The sequence below is a fragment of the Pan troglodytes genome, chromosome 9, assembly GCF_028858775.2.
Source record: "Pan troglodytes isolate AG18354 chromosome 9, NHGRI_mPanTro3-v2.0_pri, whole genome shotgun sequence".
Taxonomy (NCBI): domain Eukaryota; kingdom Metazoa; phylum Chordata; class Mammalia; order Primates; family Hominidae; genus Pan; species Pan troglodytes.
Window position 1 is genome coordinate 79893348 of NC_072407.2, and position 19272 is coordinate 79912619.

General features: G+C 43.8%; 3 protein-coding genes across 21 annotated transcripts in view; 1 reads left to right on the forward strand and 2 right to left on the reverse strand.

Moving 5' to 3' along the window:
* RSF1 (remodeling and spacing factor 1) overlaps nucleotides 1-4215 on the reverse strand; it is a 212089-nt gene extending 207874 nt beyond the window's left edge. Inside the window, exon 1 of the mRNA XM_054662577.2 lies at nucleotides 4135-4215. Within this exon, the coding sequence (XP_054518552.2) occupies nucleotides 4135-4198 (64 nt within the window). The 5' untranslated portion in view covers nucleotides 4199-4215. The remainder of the gene's footprint in view (nucleotides 1-4134) is intronic.
* AAMDC (adipogenesis associated Mth938 domain containing) overlaps nucleotides 1-19272 on the forward strand; it is an 80151-nt gene that overhangs the window by 46933 nt on the left and 13946 nt on the right. For 14 of the 15 annotated variants that reach the window (XM_063782405.1, XM_024346785.3, XM_054661031.2 and 11 more), the window contains 2 exons: nucleotides 1701-1796; nucleotides 4158-4335. In XM_063782405.1, the coding sequence (XP_063638475.1) occupies nucleotides 1701-1796; nucleotides 4158-4298 (237 nt within the window). In that variant the 3' untranslated portion in view covers nucleotides 4299-4335. Of the gene's footprint in view, nucleotides 1-1700; nucleotides 1797-4157; nucleotides 4336-8934; nucleotides 9035-19272 lie in introns of those variants that run through there. The other variant, XM_063782413.1, reaches the window with a different exon arrangement.
* The window catches only part of INTS4 (integrator complex subunit 4), a 116865-nt gene continuing 108293 nt past the window's right edge, over nucleotides 10701-19272 (reverse strand). For all 5 annotated transcript variants that reach the window (XM_003313222.6, XM_063783304.1, XM_063783305.1 and 2 more), the window contains 2 exons: nucleotides 15809-15929; nucleotides 10701-11108 (listed from right to left, as the gene is read on the reverse strand). In XM_003313222.6, coding sequence (XP_003313270.1) covers nucleotides 10930-11108; nucleotides 15809-15929 — 300 coding nt within the window. In that variant the 3' untranslated portion in view covers nucleotides 10701-10929. The remainder of the gene's footprint in view (nucleotides 11109-15808; nucleotides 15930-19272) is intronic.

A 19272-nucleotide genomic window follows, 5' to 3' on the forward strand; every position in this document is an offset into this window, starting at 1 on the left:
TAACTGTTCTTCTAGTCTTTTTCTTTCCTCTGAGCCTTTTTTTTTTTTTTTGAGACAGAGTCTCGTTCTATCGCCCAGGCTGGAGTGCAGTGGCACAATCTTGGCTCACTGCAAGCTCCGCCTCCCAGGTTCACGCCATTCTCCAGCCTCAGCCTCCCGAGTAGCTGGGATTATAGGCACCCGCTACCTGGCCTGGCTAATTTTTTGTATGTTTAGTGGAGACGGGGTTTCACCGTGTTAGCCAGGATGTTCTTGATCTCCTGACCTCGTGATCCACCCGCCTCAGCCTCCCAAAGTGCTGGGATTACAGGTGTGAGCCACCACACCCAGCCGCCTTTTTTTTTTTTTTTTTTGAGATGAAGTCTTGGTCTTGTTGCCCAGGCTGGAGTGCAATGGCATGATCTCAGCTCACTGCAACCTCTGCCTCCCAGGTTCAAGTGATTCTCCTGCCTCAGCCTCCCGAATAGCTGGGACTACAGGCACACGCCACCACACCCAGCTAATTTTTGTATTTTTAGTTGAGATGGGGTTTCGCCATGTTGACCAGGCTGGTATCAAACTCCTGACCTCAGCCTCCCAAAGTACTGGCATTACAGGTGTGAGCCACCATACCTGGCCACCTTTTTTTTTTTTTTAATGTACAGTCCAGAGGTTTTTTGTTGTTGTTGTTGTTGTTGTTGTTGTTTAACACAAATTATGGCGTGAATTCACAGGGAATAGGCTCCAGCAACTCAGGCTCCTTCCCACTGGTTCTTACACAGTGTGCTTTTCTGGGTGGAGCAGGCTGGCGTTTAATTTGAATCCGGGTACCTTTCTCTCTGGCTTCCTTCTTTTACTAAACATTTTCCTTCACACATTTCAGGAAGCTCTATTGGCTCTTAGTGTGCTTAATGTGCTCAATAGGCACAATTCTCTTGGCAAGAATCTGGCCTGTAACTTATTTGTTTACAACAATGCCAACAGCATGTTGGGTAATACCGTAGACTCTTCCAGTTTTGCCACGGTAACATTTGTGGGACATTCCTTTTTGAACAGTACCCATTCCCTTGATGTAGTCTACAGTATCACCTGTCTTATAGATTCACATGTACCATGTGGCCAAAGGAACAACTCCATATTTTCTAAAAGGCCTAGAGGACATATATTGGGTGCATCTCCTCTTTCCCTTTGTATTTGTCATTTTGGCAAATTACTGGAAGATGGTTGTTCCAGCCAAAAGGTCCTGAGCCTTTTTAAATGCTTTTTCCTGTACTTGGAATGCCTTGTTTCCCGGATTTTGTTTATTTATCTCTTTTTCTTTTTTTTTTTTTTTTTAGATAGGGTCTCACTCTGTTGCCCAGGATGGAGTGCAGTGGTGCAGTCATGGCTCACTGCAGCCTCGACCTCCCAGGCCCAAGCAATCCTCCCAACTCAGCTCTCCTGAGTAGCTGGGCCTACAAGCATAAGCCACCACACCCAGCTAAGTTTTTATTTTTTGTAGAGACACGGTCTCCCTATGTTGCCCAGGCTGGTCTTGAACTCCTAGGTTCAAGGGATCCTGCCTCGTCAGCCTCCCTAAGTGCCTTAAAGAGCCTATGAGTGATGCTTGGCACAAAGTGAACCTCAGTAGACATTTCTTGAATGAATGAATCCCACAAGAATGCCTATTGCAACGAAAGATTGAGAGCAGGTACCTGTCTACTTTCTCTTTCCACATCCAGCATTCTCCTGGTGTGCAGCCTGCAGATGTGAAGGAAGTTGTTGAGAAGGGTGTACAGACTCTTGTGATTGGCCGAGGGATGAGTGAGGCCTTGAAGGTAGGTGTTGGTATGCACAGCATTCCTGAGGACAGGTGGGGATCTCTTGGGCCTTTGTCTTACAGACTTGTCCTTCTTGGGAGGTCATCTTTATATATCATGTACCCTCATTTTGCTGACCCAGGATAGCAATGGCTGCACACATTCCTCTGCCTCATCAGCGTTGGGCTCTCCAGTCTACCTAACCCTGAGACAGTGTCATTTCAACTATTTCTCAGAATCCCTCAAGTTCTACAAGGATCACTATTTGGTCCTTTATATTTTAATAATACTTTATATCCTCATAGTATATTTTATAGTACTTCTAATTTTTCTTTTCTTGGACACATTTGTAGTTTTCCCCTCTTCAGAAAAAAATTTAATTTAATTTTTTTTTTTTTTAAATATAGATGGGGTCTCACTATTGTTGCCCAGGCTGGTCTTGAGCTCCTGAGCTCAAATGATCTCCCGCCTCGGCCTCCCAAAATGCTAGGATTACAAATGTGAGCTACCACGTCTGGCCTATTTTTTAATTTTCTTTTTCTTTTTCTTTTTTTTTTTTTGAGACGGAGTCTTGTTCTGTCGCCCAGGCTGAGTGCAGTGGCGCCATCTTGGCTCACTGTAACCTCTGCCTCCCGGGTTCATGCCATTCTCCTGTCTCAGCCTCCCGAGTAGCTGGGACTACAGGCGCCCGCCACCACGCCTGGCTAATTTTTTTGTATTTTTAGTAGAGACGGGGTTTCACCGTGTTAGCCAGGATGGTCTTGATCTCCTGACCTCGTGATCCACCTGCCTCAGCCTCCCAAAGTGTTGGGATTACGGGTGTGAGCCACCATGCCTGGCTTATTTTTTAATTTTCTTACAGAAATAATATATGCTCATTGTAAAAGATTTAAAAATTCAATGCAGAAATGTAGAAGTAAAAAGGTGGGAGAGTCCCTTCCCAATCTTCACATTTGATGTATATTTCTCCAGTCTTCTCTGAATGCATCTGCAAATATATACACACTTACACATATAGATATACGTTTATATACTTATAACCATTTTACATAAATAGGTCAGTGCTATATGTATTCTATAACTTTTCCCCCCACTTACATTACTGTATTATGGATAGTCTTCCATATAGAGGCCTACCTCATTCTTTCCTTTATAGATGTCCTACAGTCCTGTTCCTTACTGATGAAGGTGCCCCTTATATCTAGGGCTTTATATATATAGGGCACCTTCATCAGTAGGGCTCAAGCAATCCTCCCATTTTGGCCTCCTGAAGTGCTGGGATTAAAGGCTTGAGCCACCATGCCCGGCCTATTTATATTTTAAAATTTTAAACTAGTTTTTTTACCCCATTACAATAATTCCTATCTGATAGGGTACTTTTATAAATCTCAAATATATAGAAAATATAGGGCATATTAAAAAATATTTCACTTGAGTTCTTTCTGAGGCAGAGTCTAATTAAAATCTATTTTTAAAAAATATTCAGGACAAGCCAGAGTTGAGAAAATATCTAATAATAGCTGTCACTATTAAGAACATCTTTTATATAAATTCATTTACAGATATTTATTAAGCATTTTCTATGGGTAAGGCACTATTCTAGAAACTGGTGACGGTGCGATAAACAAGACAAACAAGGTTCATGCCCCTCATGGATAATAAAAAACTAGACAACTTTAGATAATAATAAACGCAGTGAGGAAAATGGTGACTTATGCTGGGCTACTAGGGGGTGGGCAAGAAAGGCCTTTGTGAGAAGACATTTGAGCTGCAGTGTACATACATGAGTCAATTTCATCCTCACACCAACCCTGTGATGTAAGTACTATTATACCTATTTTACAAGGGAAGAAATTGGGGCTGGGAGACTTTAAAGAGCTAGCCTAACATTTCTTAGCTAGCATGCGGCAAAGAAGAAATTTAGACTCAGTTTAGACGAACTCAAACATTTAACATTTATGGAGTTTGCACACCAAGGTAGATGTTTCACATACCCTTAGCTCAGTTAGTTGTCATACCAACCCTAGGTGTTAATATCCCTAATTTACAGACATGAAAACAAAGACTCAGAGAATTTAATTTACTTACCCAAGGTTACAGTGCTAGTAAGGATGTAAATCCAAGGCTAACTGCAAATCCCATGTTCTTTCATTTCCATTTCACTTGAGCTTTATGCATGGGTATTATGATACCTCTGACAAAGAGGCCTTTTTGACTCATTGGGGCTCACTGCCAAATTTTGGACTGGTGATACACTGAGTGATCGTGAAGTGATGATTGTCACTGTCTAATTCTGTAGAGTACACCTGCTTCATGGCAGTAAAGGAACCCCTGGGGGGCCTTTCCCCCTACTTACTCATCTCTTTTCCACCTTCCCAGGTGCCTTCATCAACTGTGGAGTACCTCAAGAAACATGGCATTGATGTGCGGGTCCTCCAGACAGAGCAGGCAGTGAAGGAGTATAATGCCTTGGTTGCCCAAGGGGTCAGGGTGGGAGGTGTCTTCCATTCCACCTGCTGATGGAGCCTTAAGAGGAGAATAAAGCACTAAGTGCCTATGCCTGTGACTGTCACTCACCATTCTCCAAACCAGCCTCCCCTAAACATTTTTGGACACCTACTCATGCCAGGTCCTGTGCTAGGCTCTTGGGATGCAGGGATGACCAAGACAAGGTCCCTGTCCTTGAGGGTGCTAAAAGAAAAAAAGATGAGACAGAAGTTTAATAATACAGTGAATGAACTGAGGGAACATCTGAGTAACAGGAACAGTAGGAGTATGCCCTGGGAGTTGGGTTCTAGACAGGCTGTTCTACTAACCAACCCTGAGACTGGAGCCAGATTGTTCTCTCTGGGCTTCAAATTTCAACTATAGGCCAGGCGCCATGGCTCACGCCTGTAATCCCAACACTTTGGGAGGCCGAGGTGGGCAGATCACTTGAGGTCAGGAGTTCAACCCCAGCCTAGCCAACATGGTGAAACCCCATCTCTATTAAAACTACAAAAATTAGCTGGGCATGGTGGCACAAGCCTGTAATCCCAGCTACTTGGGAGGCTAAGGCAGCAGGAGGATCACTTGAACCCAAGAGGTAGAGGTTGCGGTGAGCCGAAATGGTGCCACTGCACTCCAGCCTGGGTGACAGTGAGAGACTCCGTTTCAAAAAAGAAAAAATTCAAGTATAAAATGTTGGGGCTGGCTAGATGCCCTTTAAAGGTTCCTACTGGCTCAGATAGTCTTTGTTCTATTAAATACCGAGGTGGCCTTTGTGAAGCCTTAGAATAGACTGAGAGAACTACAAGTTATCAGCATCACCTTATTTTTAATTTTTCTTTCTTTTTAAAGAACTATGGGCTTTGGTGTCAAATAGCCTTGACTTTGAACTGCAGCTCACTGCCACTCACTGGTTGGGTATTTGTCTAATTTCTTAGTTTCACTGTTCTCATCTGTCAGATCAGGATAACATTAGCAGTACCTGGAGTCATTGTAGGTATTAAATGAGGCAATTCATAGAAAGTATTAACTCACTGCATGGCATTTAGTAAGGACTCAATACATTAAACCACTGTTGTCCTTATCTTTCTGTTAATGGGGATACTGTGTAAAGCCAACTAGTTTCATTTTATGGTTCTTAATATAGCAGCTTATTATTTCAAAGAGCCATAGAATGTTGGAGCCCAAAGGAACTATCTCACTCATTTATTCAGTAATTCTCTTTCATATCCATTTACGGACAGCCTATTACTAATTTTCTTATGACCAGTTATTGTTGGGCCCTGGGGGAATAAGGATGAATGTTACAATTCCTGCCCTTGGGAATTATGTTGTATGAGAGAAAGACAAATAAGTAAACAATAATGATACAATGTTAATATTATAATAGTTACTAGGTCCAGTGGTGGCACAAAGAAAAGACTAATTTATCCCACTAGGATGGAAGGAAAATTAAGGAAGACATCACTAAGGATATGACATTTAAGCTGAGTCTTAAAAAATGGAAGGTTCATTAATTCACTGAAAAAACACTTACTTGGCAGCTCTTTTAACTAGACATTTACTAGGTATGGTATTTATCACAGCCATAACTAAATAAAATCGCTCCACCCCAGCCATCATTGGAGCAGCAGCAGTGGAAAGATGATTTTTGCTTCACATGATCCTGCCACCTGACTACGTAGTTAGTTAGGCTTCTGACCTACAGGGACCAATCTATAGACTGGACAGCAACTTAAGATGTGGCTTGGCAAGAAAAGCTGAAACAGTATGGAAAGTGAAGGGATTTATTTTTTTCCAAGTTCTCCAAGTAAGTAGCAGACGTAGGATTAGAACCCAGCACTGTGTCTTTATCATTTTATGGCAAACATCTCCTTGCTCCCTAAAAGCAGACGGGAGTGAGTGCTTCACAGACCCAACACCCAGCATTGAAGTCTCGGAAGGATCTGCTTGGTGCCCTTTCCGCAGCCCTTTCATTTGTCAGATGACAGATCTTTCTAGATCTGTTCCCTTGGCTCATAAAGCCAGCCCTCTGTATAGCTAAGAAGAGGGATGTTTGATAAAATTCAGACTGTTTCTCTAGTGATGCAGTCTTTTTTTTTTTTTTTTTGGTCAAATGTAAGGTGAGACAGCTCTGGTGGGTGTTGAATTCAGTGTGGGTGTAATCATTCTTCCTAAGTGAGTTGTCTCCAATTAAAGAGAACTTAGTGTAAACTTCTTAGAGACAGAAGTATCTGCCAGTGACATTATTAAACTTTTAAGAAAACCTGCTAATACATAGCCCCTACTTTGGAACCTGGTGCACATGGTTAACGATGGAAATATGTAGAGCTTGAAGGGAAGCTGTTTCTCCACATAACTATACTTAGTCCTCTGTCTTAAATCATTAAAGCCTCTGAGTTAGTTTGTAGGTAGAATAGCCCTCAAGCTGCCCACAGGTCATTTCTTCTAGCCTGAGTGGTTAAGACAAGAAGTTGGCCGGGTGCGGTGGCTCACGCCTGTAATCCCAGCGCTTTGGGAGGCCGAGGTGGGCAGATCACCTGAGGTCAGCAGTTCGAGACCAGCCTGGCCAACATGGTGAAACCCCATCTCTACTAAAAATACAAAAATTAGCCAGGCGTGGTGGCACGTGCCTGTAATCCCAGCTAGTCTACTTGGGAGGCTGAGGCAGGAGAATCGCTGGAACCAGGGCGGCAGAGCCTGCTGTGAGGTGAGATCGTGCCACTGCACTCCAGCCTGGGTGACAGAGCAAGACTCCATCTCAAAAAAAAAAAAAAAAGACATGAAGTTGGCCACGGCTAGGTGTGTACCTTTCTTCTCCATGATTGTGTTTGCTGAGTTCAATCTTCTCAAAGCAAATATAAAGTCCTTTCAGAAACCTGAATCTTTTTTTGCAGCATGCCATGGTACTGCTACCTTTGCTCTGGAGACATAGAATCATTCTTTCCTTGCCCGGTATGTGCCAGGAGTTGTGCTGGGGATACAGCACAGACATTCTTACAGTCCAGGTACAGATCAGTTGGAAGAAATAAGACGTGTAAACATTACAGTGAGGATGCAGAAGTTGCAAATTGGCACAAATCTACCTGGAGACATGTTTTGTTTGTCTCAGTAATTTTAATATTTACTGTAGTTACCAAGGTTTTTTAACTTTCATGAAAATGAAGATTTCTGGCTGTTTTGGAAGAATGGGAAGAACTGACACCACTAGGTCCACACTTATAAATGAAAATAACTGAGTGGAATGGAATAGCACCGCCTTCTCCAACAGAGAATGTGCTCTCTGATTCTTCCAATTGCTGTTATCTTCTAGGCCACTTTATTCCTTTACTTTTCCTGCCTACCTTTCTTAAGGGGTTTGCATTTGTGAACCTGCAATGCCATATTAATAAATACTATACTATGTGTGAAGAATATAGTATAGGAGGCTGTGGGAACATAGAGGAAATGTTCCAAGCCCATAAGAGACACAGATATGTCCTAGAACAAGGCCCAGTCCTGAAGAATGGAAGGAAAGAACCACAGGAGACAGTCTGAGGAGCACATTCCCAGGCTCAGCAGGTCCAAAGGCCTAGAGGTGACAGAAAAAGACTACAGGTAATTCTGTTCAAGTGGAGTACAGAGACAGTTTGGGACAGGGAGTATGAGGCTGGAAACGAAGCAGAGCCATGAAGAGCCTTCAAGACAGGAGTTCAGACTTTTTCCTGGGATGAGTAGTGATCCACTGAAAGGGACTGAGCAGGGGAATGGTGTGGTCAGATCAGCTCATCACTTAAGGAGGGCTGATGGTGGTTCCATCAGTATACAAACAGTATAAGAAGAGGACTAAGAAACATGAAGGAAGAGGAATCTAAAGGACTTGATGGCTACTTTTGTATGAGGGATGAGGAAGGAATCCAACGTGCGAAACAGGTTTCTGGCTCTGACTGCTGGGTGCATGCTAGACCACTCACTAAGAACAGACCCCTGTGATGAAAGTCACCTGGGGAAGAAACTGGAGGCCTGGGTTCCAGGCTTAGCTTCACCACTAACTCAGTCTCTCTGGGCCTGCGTATTCATTTGTAAATGAAGGTGCCACACTGGAGTGCTCTTTATGCCCCCTTCGAAACCTTTATAAAAACGTCTTTTTTTTTTTCACTTCAGTGAAAAATTACAGAATCAGATAGAGAAAAACTAAAATTCTCATATTCCCCAGAAGGTGAAAATTCAGGGTAAAAGCAATTTAAAAAGTTGAGCCCAACCCCGATACGATACTTGAATTGCTTAGCAACAAATTTGTCAGGAGCTTGTTCAACCTCTGCCCAAACTCATCTAGCCTGGAGAATTCTATACCCCCTAGTACAGCCCGTTCAATTCTTAACACAGCTTTTAAAAATGTATTCTGATACCAAGCCAAAACCTGTCCCTTAGTGCATGTCTACCTTTGATGGAAGAAGTACTACATTTTGCATTTTTAAGACAGGATCAAGTCCTGGCTTTGTCCCTTAGGAGACAGACATTATCTCAAAGCCTCTGTTTCCTTACATGGAAAATGAGGGCTAACTTGGAGGATTTTTATAAAAGGGGTACTTATCTGAAAAATATCAGCATATTCTTCCCTTAGAAGGTTTCCTATAATTACAGCACGATGGGCTCAGGCAGCAGCCATGTTCTTCATGTTTTTGTCTAGGCTCCAACCCAGCAGCTGCCATCAGGTGTTCATGTCAGGGCTGTGGTACAATTCCACCTGGCTACAGCTTCATGGCACATCCTTGAGAGAAGCAAAACAGGTAAGCACACTAGAAAAGTCAGCTCCCTGGAGTTAATCATTCTTCCCCTAGTCCCTCTTTCGCACTCATGACCTCGTGGAAATAGACTGCCTGGAAATAGACTGCCAGATCTGTCATTTCCTAATTGTGTGACCTAGGACAGGTTACTTATTTCTCTCAACTTCAGCTGCCTTGTTTATAAAATGAAGATAACAGTACCTAGAGAGTTAATTAATTAATGTAAAGGGCTTACAACACTGCCAGGTACACCCAAGTACCTTAAACCAAAAGTTAAAACATGCTTGAATTTAAATTCCAGCTCCACCTCTGAGTAATTGTATTATCTTGCTATTATTTTTATAAGCTTGCCAAGTGTCAAATATGATCAAGACTGGCTGCAGGTTCAGATTCTACCAATTGTTATTTAATCCATCCTATTCAACCACTGTTGAGGTCCAATTATCTTCGTTTCACAGATGAGGAAACTGAGGCAGAGAGAGCTGAAGATTTGAAGGCTTTTTCCCATATACTTCCCCTGAGGTGGTATAGCTTAGACCTTTGGGATCTTCTTGGATTTGAATGAATACAGGCTTTATTACTTATTGTACAGTAATAGCCTCATTTGGCTATTGTGAAGATTAAATGACAGATAAAGTACATAGCACAGGCGGTACCAAAGGTTAACCTCTCTGGAGCACTGACTGTTATATCACACTTGCAATTTTTTTTTTTAAACAGAGATGGGGTCTTGCTATGTTGCCCAGGCTGGTCTTGAACTCCTGGGCTCAAGCAATCCTCCTGCCTCCTATAATCCCAAAGTCCTGGGATTATAGGCATGAGCCACAGCCCCCAGCCCCATGCCTAAAACTTTTAACTCACATGCAGCATCAACTCATCAGAGATGCTGCAGTAAATTACTTTATTTCTTGCACTGGACCCCTGTTTCCCATAATCTTGATTTCTTTTGTAAAATATAGCTCTTCTATATTATTTATTTAAAGCCATAGAGGTCCTAAGAATAATGGCAGGCAAGATCAAGAATTTCCTTCAAAGCAAGGCGCGGTTGCTCACACTTGTAATCCCAGCATTTTGGGAGGCCAAGGTGGGCAGATCACGAGGTCAGGAGATCAAGACCATCCTGGCTAACATGGTGAAACCCCGTCTCTACTAAAAATACAAAAAATTAGCAAGGCGTGGTGACAGGCGCCTGTAGTCCCACCTACTCAGGAGGCTGAGGCAGGAGAATGGCTTGAACCCAGGAGGCAGAGGTTGCAGTAAGCCAAGATCACGCCACTGCACTCCAGCCTGAGCGACACAGCAAGACTCCATCTCAAAAAAAAAAAAAATTTCCTCAAAGATGAAAATGATTCATTCTCCAGCTATTCAGTCCTTGGCCCAGCTACTGCCTGCATTAGGGAAGAGGCTTCTTAGCAAGGTTAACACATGTTTAAGGTCCTTCAGCAACTGTCAATGGTAAAAAAAAAAGTACAGCTGTTAAAGCGGCCTTGGAGTTGCCCTGACAAACACACCGTCACTTTAAGAAATAAGACTATAGCTCAAATAACCAGTTATCAGGAGGTAGCTGGATCTTTGTGTTTCACACCTGAGGAATAGCATGTAAGCACGTAGTATAAAAGCTGAAGCTATAGCCACACGCATTTCTTTACAGACCAGGAACTAGAACAGCTTGGTGTTTTCTCAACTTTATTGTGGAGAGGAGAAGGGTAAGTAGACTTGAAGGTTTTTTATTTTTTAATGAAGAAACAATTTATCCTGTGTTTGATACCAGATGAGACTGTAAGGGTCACATACTCCTTAAGCCTACACATCAATTCCAGGTGAAGTGCTTCAGGCTTGGCTCATTCTGACACCTAAGAAGGGCCCTCTAGGCCACGGTTGGAAAGACTGTTTTTGCCTTAGCGCCGTGCAGGTTTGGGCATTATATAAACTTTTACAGGCTTGCTGAAGGGAATGGTGCCCTCGATGCTGGTTTCCACCTGTGGTGACATCTCACCACCCTCCATCCACGGGCATTTTGGAATGCGAGCACTGGAGTTGTAGGCCAGCAGCAGCCTCACTTCCACCTGGCATGCCTCTGAAAAAAAGATAAAAGAAATCCTCTATAACTAGGCAACTGCTAGGAATGAGGATGAAATGTGAAGTTAAAGAAATATCAAAATGGAAGCAGTAGGGAGAAATTTCTTCATCTGTCCACATTCCCTCCCCTTACCCTCACCAAACAAAACACTGAGCCTGCAGATGTGATGCTGTTCCATCACCTTCCCCTTGGGCTCATTGTGGCACAGAGCCAAAGCTGCTGAGGCAACTGGAGAGCAAGCTAAAAACCCTTCCAGGAAGATAATTGCTTCATGATCTGCTTTATGAACTGGGCTCAAATTCTTATGCAGGTGTGGATTTGGGCAGTTTCAGAAGGTGCATGTGGCTTATTCTGATACCCAGTTGGGCTCTTCCTGCGCAGTTCCATCTCAAGCCTCAGGGCTGCATGTACCACAGACTACTTTATTAGTGGAGAGGAAGCCTTTGAATAGGAAGTGGTTCGCCAAAAAATTTCTGGCCAATGAACAGGAACATGTTTCAGGGACCTAAAATGTCTGAAAACATCTCATTCTTTCATTACATTATCTTACAATATAATCATCTAGTGTCTCTATGTGGCAGGTCCTAGCAAGAATAATTAAGAACTCCCCTCAAGTTGCCTGCTGTTTGGTTGAGGAAACAGATAGTTGCAATGGAGTACAACACATGCTCTAACCAAGCCTGCAAGAAGTACTGAGGAGGAGTGCAGGAAGGCTTTGGAATAGAATATCCATTCTATGCCAAACAGTTAACCCCAAGAGTTCTTATCCTGCTACATTATGAAAGAAAGACTGTCACAATCTTGGCAAAAGTCCCAAGAATCAGATAGGTTCTCAGAGACTCCCCAGATGCACACCTGGGTAAGAATTTGAGCCCAGTTCATAAACTGAAGCAGTTACTCATTCTATTAACCACAAGCTTCTATAAAGAAGAGGGAGAGAATTTCAGAAAAATGTAAGGGCAAGTGCAAAGGCCAGGAATGGAGTGAGCTTGGGATGTCTCCTTAATTTGGTGCAACCAGAGCAAAAAGTGTAAGTTGAAGATGATCCCAAGGCTAAGAAGTTCAGAGGGTAGGAATGAAGGCTAGATGGATCTAAATTAACAAGGGCAGAGACTCCAGGACTTCTCAATGCCTCCCCAGACCTCTTCCTGGTTACATCCAAGCTTCTCTCTATGGGTCAGAGTAGAGACTGGATTGCTGTCCTCCAGGAAGGGAAAGGTTTGCAGTCAGCCCAAGGCCAGAGCAATCCAGTGCACCTCAGATTTCAGCATGAGATCTAAGTGCAGCCTCAGCATCAAGTACCAGCCATGGGATAAGCACACACTCACATGACAACATGAGGGTCATGCAGCAGCCATGAGTGTAACTGTCATGAAACTAACACTGTTATCTGATACCAGGCTCCAGATGAATCTCCCACTTAGGGTGGAATCAAAATAGGTACCTATATCTGCTTTCCTGCCACACTCTCCCATTCCATCCCAGGTGGCAGACCACAACCACAGCCCCAGTTGGCATAGCACTTTCAAGAAGTCAAATCCTGGTAAGAGCTGGATAAGGCTCAAGCCTATAATCCCAGCACTTTGGGAGGCCAAGGCAGGAGAATCACTTGATCCCAGGTGTTTGAGACTAGCCTGGGCAACATAGTGAGACCTGTCTCTACAAAAAATAAAAATAATTAGCCAGGCATACAGTCTCAGTTACTAGGGGGACTGAGGTGGGAGGAACCACTTGAGCCCGAGAGGATCACACCACTGCACTCCAGCCTGGGCAACAGAAGGAAACCCTGTCTCAAAACAAACAAACAAACAAACAAAAAACAAATAAATCCTGCTAAGGTCAGAGGGAGTTGATGTAGGACTCAGCCCTACAGGGTCATTTTGCATTCCCTTACCAACATTTGATAAGAATGGCAATTCAAGGCAATGCCATAGGAGTAAAGCGGAGAAGAGAGAAAACAAGAAGGAGGGGAACTTGGGAGAAGGAGACAAGATCATCTAGGACAACTCATGCAACTTATGCGTCATGCCTGGAAGAATTTATCTCCTAGCAGGTTTATATTCTTATTCTCATCTTAATGAGACAGGGAAGTAAAATAACTTTCTCAGGATCACACAGCAAAGGAAGCAGAATTTGAAACATGGTCTATGACTGAGCTTCCTACGTGGCAGCATCCTGCCTCCCAGAGGAGAGGCCCCTCCCTGGTGGGGAGCTACTGAGGGATTGAAGGAGCTCCCTAGAAACTCCAGGCCCCATCACCTAGATTAGGAGAAAGAAACTGCAAGCTCATTTACAATGAGACATATTTCACTTCAGTGCCCCAAACCGGAAGGGACATAGCGCAGTGAGGGCTGGGAAGGGTGACTACCAGCTTTAGCACTATCACTGATCAGGTATGTGGGCCTCCATTTATGTATCTGTAAAATGAAGAAGAGAATACTAATTTCCACTGCAGAGTTGGTCTAAAGATTAAATGAATTTTTATTGCACATTTAAAACCTTGTATTCAATTTTCATTATTTGTTGAGTGCCTACTACATGTCAGGCACTAGAGACACAGGCTACTAAAACACTGGAGATACAGAGGCAAAGACAAGCAAGTTCCCTGCTCTATAGAAGCCTACATCCTAATGGGAAAGTCAGTAAGTAATTAAATGTGAAAACACATCTGAAACCAGTACGCACTATATATAAACAATGAAAACAGGGATTTGTAATACTGACTGGGTAGCGACCATTCAGAGGAGGTGATCTTGTTTTCTTGTTTCTGATTTTTTTTTTTTTTTTTCTTTTGAGTCAGGGTCTTGCTCTGTTACCCAGGCTGGAATGTAATGGCATGATCAGGGCTCCCTGCAGCCTTGACCCCCCAGACTCAAGCAATCTTCCTGCCTCAGCCTCCTGAGTAGCTGGGACTACAGGCACATGCCACCATGCCCAGTTAACTTTTTTATATATCTATTGTAGAGATAGGGTTGCCCTATATTGCCCATGCTGGTCTCAGACTCTTGGGCTCAATCGATCCTCCCACCTCAGCCTCCCGAAGATTACAGGTACAAGCCACCATGCCTGGCTGTGATCTTGTATAAGTTAAAATTATTCAGGCTCAGGATCGCCTGGCAATACCAAACAAGGAAGTCTGCAATGAACTAGGATACCTTAAGAGGAAATGGGGCCTAGGAAAAAGAACCTTGAGCTTGGGGGCAGATCAGCTGAGTTCTAACTCTGGCCTTGGCAATGACTTGCTGTGTGACCAGGGACAAGTCAGTACCCTCTCAAGACCTTCCACGATCTTTGGAGCTACAGCATACTGTAATTTGCTTTCCTGAGCCTTGTCCCTCCCAAAATAATACTGTCCCACAGCATTTCCTTCCCCATGTCCGGGATCCCTTCAGCAGAAGATATTAGAATAAGGAATCTATTTTCCTGTGGGGCCAGTGGTTTGGCAAATAGTGCAAAAACATTCCAGGCAGCCAGATTATGGAATGAGGAATACTCAGGGAAGCACGTCCTGGGTAGCAGAACTGCTGGATGCTCCTCAACTACACCAGGCCTACCACCACTAGAACCCCAAAGGGGCTGCCCTAACATCCAACAGCTTCATAAAGTCATCATTACCCATCTAACACCCTGAGAGAGGGAAACCATTAATAAAGGCCCAGCGCAGTGGCTCACGCCTGTAATCCCACTACTTTGGGAGGCCAAGGCGGGTGGATCACCTGAGGTCAGGAGTTCGAGACTAGCTTGGCCAACATGACGAAACCCTGTCTCTACTAAAATACAAAAAAATTAGCCAGGTGTAGTGACGTGTACCTGTAATCCCAGCTACTCGGGAGGCTGAGACAGGAGAAGCACCTGAACCCAGGAGGCAGACAGAGGTTGCAGTGAGCCGAGATTGCACCACTGCACTCCAGCCTGGGCAAGAGCAAGACTCCGTCTCAAAATAATAATAATAATAATAATAATAATAGCCTTATAATTATGTGTTTAAAAACACAGAGTGAAAGAAAATTCCAAAAGGCATTCCCTATCTCTAAAATAAACCAAATTTGGTGGCATTAAACACCTCCAGTAACAGTGCTCCTGAACCATCTCCAATTATTTGGGAAACACCACTGAGGCCAATTCTGCCCCCTATTCTAGGTTCTGCAGACTGAGGTCTTCTTAAGTTTTTTAAAGCAGGCTTACAGGCTTGAAATGTAATCTCCTTTGTACTTGTATTCTCCCATTTTATCCTCACAATTCAGACATAAGTTGGCAAATGAAAAAAAAATTTTTTTAAATCCTCACAACTAATTTGTAGGTTGAGAATTATTATTGTCATTTGGAAGATAAGGAAAAAGACTCAGAAAGGGAGAGACTTGTCTAAGGTGACCAAGCAAGTCGGTGGCAGTTAGGATAAGAATAATCTCCTGGTGTCCAGACCAGGGCCCTTTCCATGAGACTCCATTCTATTATAATCGCCTGTATATCTTCCAACAGAATCTTATCTCTCATGCAATCAAAGCACTGTAGCAAATTAGCCCAAATATACCCAGTTTTTTACCCACTTAATGAGTGCTTATAAACTCATTAAGTTCAATTCTTACAAGGCCTGATTCATCCATGTATTTTTTTCAAACTTTAAAAACCAAACGCTTAAGGGTAGGTGTGATCTCCAGCAGCATATTTCCCTTCCCACCCTGGTCCTGACTCCTTACCTGTCCAAGCGGTGTGGGAGAGGTAAACCTGAGTGATGAGCCGGTGCCGCCCGGGGCCAGGATTCCGGAAGTCTGCAGGCTTGGGGTGAATCATCTGAGCCTGGCCATCTGGATATAAGACCTAAAGGGTGACAGAAATGAGAAAAAGGCAGAAGCGAGAGGAGCATTTAACAAAATGGATGATGACATCTGTTGTGAACCTCAAAACACAAGAAGAAACATGACACCAACTTTACTAAGATTGAGCCTTGGGGATAGGTCAACACTGTAGACATCTCTATTCCCCTAATCCAGCATGAAGCAGTGTTCAGTAAACATTTCCTGAATTCATGGTGAATAAGTAATATGAACAGAGTGTCTCTATTAAGCGCAAAGACAGGTAAGAATATTAATTCTGATTATGAAAAGTGTTCTCAGGCACCTTCACCAGAAGAGCACTCCCTCCCTGGCTCTGAATCATACCATGGCCCAGCATCCATCACCAACCACCAGTATTTGGAGTTATTTTGTAATTGCATTCTTTCCACTACATTGCAAGCAGCTAGGAAGTCATTTATCTCTCTCTCTACGGAGAGACGGCTCAATGAAGAGTCCACTCAAATCACTGGCCAGTTCTTTAAGGCTCATGAACTGCAACAGAGTTCTTTCCTCAGCATCCTGGGGGACCTCCCAGCTCCCTGTGTAGACAGCCTACTATACTGCAGCGCACAAAGGAACTAGAGGAACAAATGAAGCTTATCCTAGGACTAGGACCTGCTCTATGTAAATATACTTATGAAGGCAGAGTAGGGAACCACACAGGTCTTCCAATGTTGAAACTGTGGTCAATGTTGAAACTGTGGAAGGCATGTCTCACCCACTTGCCCTATAATCCTTCATCTCTCCTCAGGTCATGGGGCCTCCCCCTGATTCTACACTTCTTTCTTTCTTTTTTTTTTTTCTTTAAGACAGGGTCTTACTCTGCCACCCAGGCTGGAGTGTAGTGGCACGATCGTAACTCACTGAAGCCTCAAACTCCTGGGCGCAAGTGATCTTCCTGCCTCAGCCTCCTGAGGAGTGGGGATTACAGGCACGTGCCACCACGCCAGGTAATTTTCTTTTTAAATTTTTTTGTAGAGACAAGATCTTGCTATGTTGCCCAGGCTGGTCTCCAACTCTTGACCTCAAGTGACCCTCCTGCCTCAGACTCCCATAGTGTTGGAATTACTGGCATGAGCAACTGTGCCCAGCCTACCCTTATTTCTTTTTCTTTTTCTTTTTTTTCTTTTCTTGAGATAGTCTCACTCTGTCACACAAGCTGAACTGCAGTGGCATGATCTCGGCTCACTGCAACCTCCGCCTCCCGGGTTAAAGTGATTCTCCTGCCTCAGCCTCCCAAGTAGCTGGGATTACAGGCGCCCACCGTCATGCCCGGCTAATTTTGTATCTTTAGTAGAGATGGGGTTTCACCATGTTGGCCAGGTTGGTCTCGAACTCCTGACCTCAGGTGATCTTCCTACTTCAGCCTCCCAAAGTGTTGGGATTACAGGCGTGAGCCACCACACCTGGCCTACCCTTATTTCTTAAAGCTGCTACTCCCCACTCTAGTTCTAGGCTCCAAGCTCCCAAACCTACTATAGAAAAAAAATGCAGGTGTCTCAGTTTCCTGATCCTTATTATCTTTAAAGACAAGTGCTTGGGCTTCATTTTTTTTTAGAAAATGAAGGGGAGGGCCGGGCACAGTGGCTCACGCCTGTAATCCCAGCACTTTGGGAGGCTGAGCCAGGTGGATTACTTGAGGTCAGGAGTTCAAGACCAGTCTGGTCAACATGATGAAACCCCTTCTCTACTAAAAATACAAAAATTAGCTGGGTATGGTGGCATGTGCCTGTAGTCTCAGCTACTTGGGAGGCTGAAGCAGGAGAATCACTTGAACCTGGGAGGCAGAGGTTGCAGTGAGCTGAGATCGCTGCCACTGCACTCCAGCCTGGGTGACAGAGTGAGATTCTGTCTCAAAAAAAAGAAAGAAAGAAAGAAAAAGAAGGGCAGAGGGGGGCTGAAACAGCAATGATCATGGGAAAAACAAATGAACAGGGGCCATAATTTCTGTGTTCAGCAGGTGCAGTGGCTCATGCCTATAATCCCAGCATTTTGGGGGGCTGAGGTGGGAGGATTGCTTGAAGACAGGAGTTTAAGACGAGACTGGGCAAAAAAGTAAGACCCCCCAATCTCCACACAAAAAAAATTAAAATTAGCCAGGTGTAGTGGTGTGTATCTCTAGTTCCAGCTACTCAGGAGGCTGAGGCAGGAGGATCCCTTGGACACAGAAGTTTGAGGTCACAGTGAGCTGACCATGCCACTGCACTCCAGCCCAGGCAACAGACAGAGACCTTGTCTCAAAAAAAAGAAAAAAAAAAATTCCCAGCATTCTCAGCAAAACTGTCCTTGGTGAAAGGCCTTCACTCCTCTGTGAAATGGTTGCTGGAAGCCTTCTTTCATTTGTCTACTCCAAAAGTGGAGCTTAGAAACCTGTGGCCCAAGTAGGTCAGAGGAAGGAAATGGCCAGTATGAATGATCATCAGGTAGAATACAGTAACCTAGATTAGGCTTACAAGAGTTAATGATCGTGAAGGCCCGCGGCGGGTGTTGATGCGATGTGATTTCTGCCCAGTGCTCTGAATGTCAAAGTGAAGAAATTCAATGAAGCACGGGTAAACGGCGGGAGTAACTATGACTCTCTTAAGGTAGCCAAATGTCTTGTCATCTAATTAGTGACGCACATGAATGGATGAACGAGATTCCCACTGTCCCTACCTACTATCCAGCGAAACCACAGCCAAGGGAATGGGCTTGGCGGAATCAGCAGGGAAAGAAGACCCTGTTGAGCTTGACTCTAGTCTGGCAGGGTGAAGAGACACGAGAGGTGTAGAATAGGTGGGAGGCCCCCGGCGAGGGGGCGGGGCAGGGTCCGCCGGCCTTGCTAAGAAACTCACTCAAAACCGCTCAACTACATGGAAACTGAACAACCTGCTCCTGAATGACTACTGGGTACATAACGAAATGAAGGCAGACATAAAGATATCCTTTGAAACCAACGAGAACAAAGACACAACATACCAGAATCTCTGGGACACATTCAAAGCAGTGTGTAGAGGGAAATTTATAGCACTAAATGCCCACAAGAGAAAGCAGGAAAGATCCAAAATTGACACCCTAACATCACAATTAAAAGAACTAGAAAAGCAAGAGCAAACACATTCAAAAGCTAGCAGAAGGCAAGAAATAACTAAAATCAGAGCAGAACTGAAGGAAATAGAGACACAAAAAACCCTTCAAAAAATTAATGAATCCAGGAGCTGGTTTTTTGAAAAAATCAACAAAATTGATAGACTGCTAGCAAGACTAATAAAGAAAAGAGAGAAGAATCAAACAGACGCAAAAAAAAAAAATGATAAAGGGGATATCACCACCGATCCCACAGAAAT